We start from the raw sequence: 6,551 nt of genomic DNA on the forward strand, positions 1-6,551 counted from the left end.
AGCCAGATTGGAAGACTTCTTTTCCCTTAAGAAAAAAGCTTTTGCAGGAACAGAAAGTATCCCTTACTAAACCTTTCTCAGTGTAATTTAGGTGCTTACAGATTTTCTGATACCAAAGGCTCAACCATTACAAAGGTTTTATCTTATTTTCTTGTTAGAAAAATTTGAATTGTTGTCACCTTCTTCCAAAGAGCTGATGTGGCGAAACCTCTCTGCAAAACTAGTTCCGTTTAAAATGTTTCAGTGAGAATCTGCCAGACCCTAAAATAATTATAGCTTAGAAAGGCAGATGTGGCTTTGGGTTTGAACAATTTTTATCATTCTGTACCTTTTTGTGGGATTGGAAGAAAGATCAGTGATTAACTGTGTGCCAAGAAAACATACCGAGATTGGAGCCATCTGGTTCTGCAGGAACACCCAAAAGAAAGGTGCAGTGCCTGGGGAAAGATCATGGTTTCATTAAGGACAGTGACACTACTTTTTTGGCATAGAGATTCCAGCACTGGCAAGGGAACCAATTATTTATTTCTGAGCATTTAGTGATGCCTGTGTGAACTGTAGCTTTCTTTGAGATCTTGAATTAAGAGGGTCACTGCTTCTTGAAATGTCTGCTGCAGGAACTAAGAAAAAGGACTTGGTGTACAGTGGCTGTCAGAGCCAACAGAAGTGTTTCATAGTTCATCTTGGGTAGGAAGGACCCTGTTGGCCGAGGGTAGATGCTGCAGACCTTGCAAGGACAGCCTTCAATGCCATCCAAGCCCAGCTGCAAAAGTTTTGTAAATTATTTATCAGCTGTGGCTATAAATTAGAGATGAAGGGAGGCCTTTAGGCCTGATCTTGGACGTACTCCTTATTAATGATTTTCAGGGGTAAGAGGACTGAGTATTCTCTTCTATGTAGGAATTACTAATGCTACTAAGATTCTGCAGACTGTTCTTATCTCAAATTCTGCTCTAACAGGGAGTTTGGAAAAACCCTTTCCTAGGAAAGGTAAATTTAGTCAATAACCCACTTAATTCAACTTATATTTCATATCTTCCTGTCATAAACACTGGGTCCAATTCCCAATTCAGAGAAGTTGAACTTATCTTTCTCCTAGCCATCAGAAAAAACTTTTGCTCATGGTTGTGTCAAGTGTCTAACATTTTTACGTAAATATTTGAATTTAAAATGTTTACGTGCTATTAGGGTTCTCTAGGGCCAAATATTGTCTAAGCTGTCATGCTTACTCTTCTCAATGAAATAAGCTAGTCAGTGTCATGGCCAAAACCTCTGGTACTTTAATGCAGCGGTCACCAGCCTTTCGGACTTCACGGACCACCGGTTGGCGACTGCTGCGTTAATGAGTGCCAGAAGATGGGAAATACAAGGCCCCATTTCCCAAGAGCTTGTGTACCTTGGAATAATGCAATTATTCCTGCACACCCAACCTCAAGATACTGTTCAAATTTACACTTCTTCAATCATCCTTTTTCTTTCTCACACATGCACACACACACAAAATCTGCCTACAGAGACAAGAACTTTTGCTCATATTTTTTTTAATGTATCACAATGAGCAGGAAACATACTTGATGAAATATTTTCAAAGGAGTATATTCAATTACCATCTACAATCAACTTAACTATGACAACAAAGTTTTTGTGACAAATTTTTTTTTCAGTTTGAAAGTTCCATGTGGTTCTGTTTGTTAGTCTCCATGTATTTTGGTACAGTTCGAGATCAGCATTATTACAGTAACAAAAAAAGCTAACAAGACTACATTATAGAAAAACACCAAGAACATCATTTTTGGTTTCACTTGCTCTATTTTTTTTTGTTTTTTGTTTTTTGTTTTTTTTTGTACATTGCAAAGGCTGTTCATATACCTCTTCACCTCAGGGTCACGTTCATTTATGCTTTCTTTCCTACCCAAACTTGCCCCCCTCCCCCCAGAGAAAGTAAACAAACAAAAAACTAGTCAAAGCTTTGTTTCACAGTGGGCAGTATCTCAGCGCCAACAACCAACCAACTCAATTTATGCTTCTATTTAAAATGTTTTAATTTATTATTTAAAAAAAATATATGTCCATGAACATCAAGTGCACTGGCTTGGGTCACTGCCTCTCTCTCCTGCAACTTCCTGCCCAGGACTGATAAACTCAGGGTTAAACACATGCTGTCTGTTTTACTTTGTTTTCAAAACTTTGGCCACATTCATCTCTTTAAATCGCTTTTAAATTAAAAAAAACACAAAACTTTCTAGATTTACACTTTTCCTTGTGTGTGTTTCCTTCTTACGTTTCTTTTTGAATGGATGATAACTCCCATCCTGTGGGTCAGTGGTGCTAGGAGACTGAGTGTCTAGCACCAGCCCACACTGTGGAGTATTTGGGGGAAAAACAACCAACCAACCAAAATATGAAGTGTGAATGAATGTGAAGAATTTAAAAAGTGAGTAGAGAGATCCTATTCATTTATCTACTATGCAACAGACAGGAGTAAATTCTCCGAGGGAGACCAGCCTAAACAGTTGGGCATTGTAGTAAATTCATGCTTTATAAACGATACCGGTCCCAGCCAGGGTGGATGGTTAGCCCACAAACACTTTAAGCTATGTTTGACCCCTAATTTCCACTATCACTGACTGCTTTGATACTTCTGGGTTAATGCTGAGAATTTTCTTTTTTGAAGGAACATATATGTGGGCAGTAGAGTTTGTGGAGGAAAACATTAGTGTGCAACCCACTCTAGGTTGAAACAATCACATAACCCCTCTGAGGAACACTGGTCGGTGGATGCATGCTTACTTAGCCAGTCTACCCCACCAACCATCTTGCAGTCGCCAAATACACCCACAGGTCAAGGCATGACGTAACAAAACACTGACAGTCACTCTGCTGCACAGAGGGAGGATGGCATAGTAGCTAAGAGAGAGACGGGTGGGGAGAGGGAGAAAATGGAAAGAACCATTGGGGAGGAGGTGGCAAAATGATTAGGAAATGAACCTAAAGTTGAGGGGGGTGGGAAAGGGATAGAAATTGCACTATTACCAAGCAATATCATTTTTAAAAACAAAGTTTACAGAAAAGACCTAGCAGAATTTGACAGGTAAAGCTAGTGTTAAATTGTTAATTGGTATCATCACATAGAGAACCAAAAAACAAACAATTTTTTCTATATGATACAGACACAGAGTAACATACAACAGTTAAATGGCAAAAATATATATTTTTATAGAGTTACAAACAAGATAAAATAATGGAAAACAAAAAACTGTACAACTTTAAAATTTAAAAATGTTCATCTCAAACACAGGGAGAAATACAAGAATTCTTGTTAAAAGAAAATAGCTTGTTAAAACAGCAAGTGTTTTTGCGTTCTTGTTTTTGACACCTTATGCTACAACTGGATACTGGTATGAATAGTTAGATGGTATTCTTTAGCATTTCTACTTTAAAAAATTATAAAAGGAATTTGCACTGTGCATCAGCCTAGTTAGAAATATGTACAACAGTTCAGGATCTACTCTTTCATTAAACTGAAAATAAATTCATAAAAATAAAATAGTCCCGGCTAAAAAAGAAAAGAGAAAAAAGAAAAAAAGAAATCCACTTTTAGATGTTGGAATGCTCCAGTCTTTTGCAAAGTTGATGAGTGGCTTCAGCACTGGGGAAAGAAGCCCGGAAGGTGACCAATGGAACCTGCATTCACAGTCTTCAAAGTTCCCTTTTGAAACATAAGGAAGAGAATGAAGGGGAGAAGGATTTCACACGTTAGGGGCCAGGAGAGATTGTTACTGTTGTTTAGCTATGAAAGTGAAACAGCAAAGCATCTATTTGTCTCCAAAGTCTACATTGTAGCAGCACAAAGTTTTCCTTTCAAAGTTCAGACCATTATTTTTAGATGAGAAAGAGGGTATGGTGTGTTGTGTGTCACAGGAATATGGATATTAACGTAAACACAAGTGTCTCATTCTTTCTCTTAGTTCATTGCTATCTGCTTTGTTGGCTGCACTCTGGATCACTCGCCGCTCAGACTGCCTAACACAAGGACAAAACTTTGAAGTAAAAAAATGTGTCTTTTGGTATATGGAATTAACAATTGCCTCTCTGCTTGCAGAAGAAGCAAATAACCACCTGGGAATCTTTTGTTTTATTCTTTCTTTTATTAAACTAAGTCTTGTTTAAATTAGAAACAAATTCTCAAGTAACAAGAACCCTTTCCCTTTTTTCTGCACCAGCAGTGAAAGGGTGTGTCTTTGGATTTTATTTAAAGCATGAAATTTCTTTTTCTGAGAGAAAAGAAAACAAAACAAAAACCAAACCCCTAACCAAAACTTTTTTAGAAAAGAAAAGCACACAATCCAATTACACAAATGGAAACAAATGCTTTAGCTTAGGAAAAGAATATTTGAAGCATCTACTAAACAAGGAGTGGGGAAAAAAAGGGTGAAAAGCCAAAGGAAGGATAAATAAAAAATAAATGCACAAGGCTAACAGACATAGGTAACTAGAATTATATGCCTTTAAAAAGTTTCAACTCCCCAACCAAAAATAATCTGTGAGGATCCTAATGACCCCTAGGACCCTTTGAAATTCTTTCTTTAGTTTTATAAAATAATTCTGCAGCTACCCTCTAAGAAATGAAGGCAGCTACATTACGTGGGAGGTTATAGGATGGGAGGTGGGAGGAGGAAAGAGAAAGTGGAATTAAGGGACAAAGGGGAGAAAAGCTTAGGTGAATCAACGGATTGCAATCTATCTGCTAGGAATGAACAAGACAACATCAAATGAGGAGCTGTCAGCTGGACCATACAAAAAGCTAAATGTACACAAAAGGTTTTTCTTTTTATTTTCCTTTTAAATCTACCATACTGCTTCAGTTCATTTCCAATGCAACAATCTACTCAACACCAAAATGGTCATATCTATCATAAATACAGAAAGTCAGTTTTTAAAACTTATTTTTTTAAGCTACGAGTCCTCAACACTCTTTGTGTGTGGGTTTATTTTTTTTTTTCTGAAAGTGGGAGTGCTTAACTTTTCACCTTAAAATTGGCTTCAGCAGAAAAGCTATCCTTAAAATCCCCAGAAAGCTAAAGCAGTTCACATTGTTTTTTTCTCAAAATACTTTCTGCCCGTTTTTAAATTAAGAAACAAAAAATTTTTCTGGAACAAAAACGAAAAAAGGAAACTGAAAAAAAAAATATATATATAAAACAATGATTCTGAAAACAGAACGAAGTGTGAGCGATTGACCTGAGAATAAAAAGACATTACATTTCTCTTTTTCTTTTAGCAAGCCATTGGTATCTGAATGCTAAGATAGCAAGAAATTTAAAACTGGAACAAGGTGGACTGCTTTCCCATACAGTGCATGCCGGGCTCCTCTGTGCTATCAACGTGGGGGCGTGTATTGAAAAGGGGCAAATATACAAGGGGTTTAAGCTCCAAAGACATTAGGGAGGCCCTGTGGACTTCTGTTTCCCAGACCAATAGTACCTTCAAAAGGACACAATGTAACAGGGTTAAGGGGTGTGTTTTATATATATTAGAAAAAAGAAAACACAAGAATGTAAAATCTCCGGCATAGATAGGTATATGGGAAAACAACCCACGCTTTTTCTTTTTTTTCCTTTTTTTTTCTTTTTTCTTTTTTTGGTTAGAAGCTTTGGAATTGCAGTTAGTCTATTTTTGAAATTGGTTTGTTATTAATTTTTTATTTAAATTCATTTGTTTGTATTGTTCATCTTCAAAGCTTACAATCTGAAGGTGTCCGTTCCTACACTGGTCAGACCACTGTCCTTGGGGCAGCTGGGGTCTTTGGGACCCTCCACCGGGCTCGCCGGTCCGTCGGACTTTTGGCTGAGATCCGTGTCAGACTCCTCCGAATAGTCGTCTGTTGGCATCGAGGGCTGAACCCCTGAGGTGCTGCATGAACTTGAGGTAACCGTTGAAGATGAGGAGAGAGGAGGAAAAGAAGGAGGCTTCGGGGCCGAAGCCCGGGAGACCACTTGCGGCCAAGACTTCCTGGAGGCGTGGGGGGAAGCGGAGGACGAGGAGGGGGCGGCGGCCGACTGGGGAGGGGGGCTGTCGTTTGAGTGAGCGGCAGACTGCGAGGTAGATGCGGTGCTAGGATCGGGGAAGCAGGCAGAGTGAGGTAATAAACTAGGGTGCTCTTTGGCGTTTCTTGCTGCTCTCGTGATTGTTCTGTGTTTGTGCAAGGCCGACTCGAGATGTTGACTCAGAGCTTCCTCCCCACAGAGCGTGCTCTCGCACGCCAGGCAGTGGTACGAGCCGCCGCCACTGCTGCCACCGCCGCTGCCACCGCCACCACCACCGCCGCCCGTGGGGACGTGAAGCACCATCTCTTGCAGGTTCACCACAGACTGGCCGAAGAAGCAGAGGGACTTCAGGTGACTCCTCGCCGCCTCCTCGTCACCGAAGCCCGCCTGGCACTTGCGGCAGACCAACTTGTACTGCACCTTTGGAACAATGAAGGGGTCATAGAGGGAGTCCGCACTTTTGCTTTCTGCTTCTGGCTCTTCGGGGGGTTTCAGCAGCAGCAG

The 6,551-nt window shown here is 39.8% G+C and overlaps 1 protein-coding gene across 1 annotated transcript in view; it reads right to left on the reverse strand.

Annotated features, from left to right (window-relative positions):
• Positions 1-1,535: 1,535 nt before the first annotated feature.
• The window catches only part of ZFHX3 (zinc finger homeobox 3), a 158,500-nt gene continuing 153,484 nt past the window's right edge, over positions 1,536-6,551 (reverse strand). The window contains 2 exon segments of the mRNA XM_006755838.2: positions 1,536-6,548; positions 6,550-6,551. The exon segment at positions 6,550-6,551 is cut by the window's right edge and continues 864 nt beyond it. Coding sequence (XP_006755901.1) covers positions 5,742-6,548; positions 6,550-6,551 — 809 coding nt within the window. The 3' untranslated portion in view covers positions 1,536-5,741.

The sequence above is a fragment of the Myotis davidii genome, unplaced genomic scaffold (assembly GCF_000327345.1).
Source record: "Myotis davidii unplaced genomic scaffold, ASM32734v1 scaffold453, whole genome shotgun sequence".
In the NCBI taxonomy this organism is placed as follows: domain Eukaryota; kingdom Metazoa; phylum Chordata; class Mammalia; order Chiroptera; family Vespertilionidae; genus Myotis; species Myotis davidii.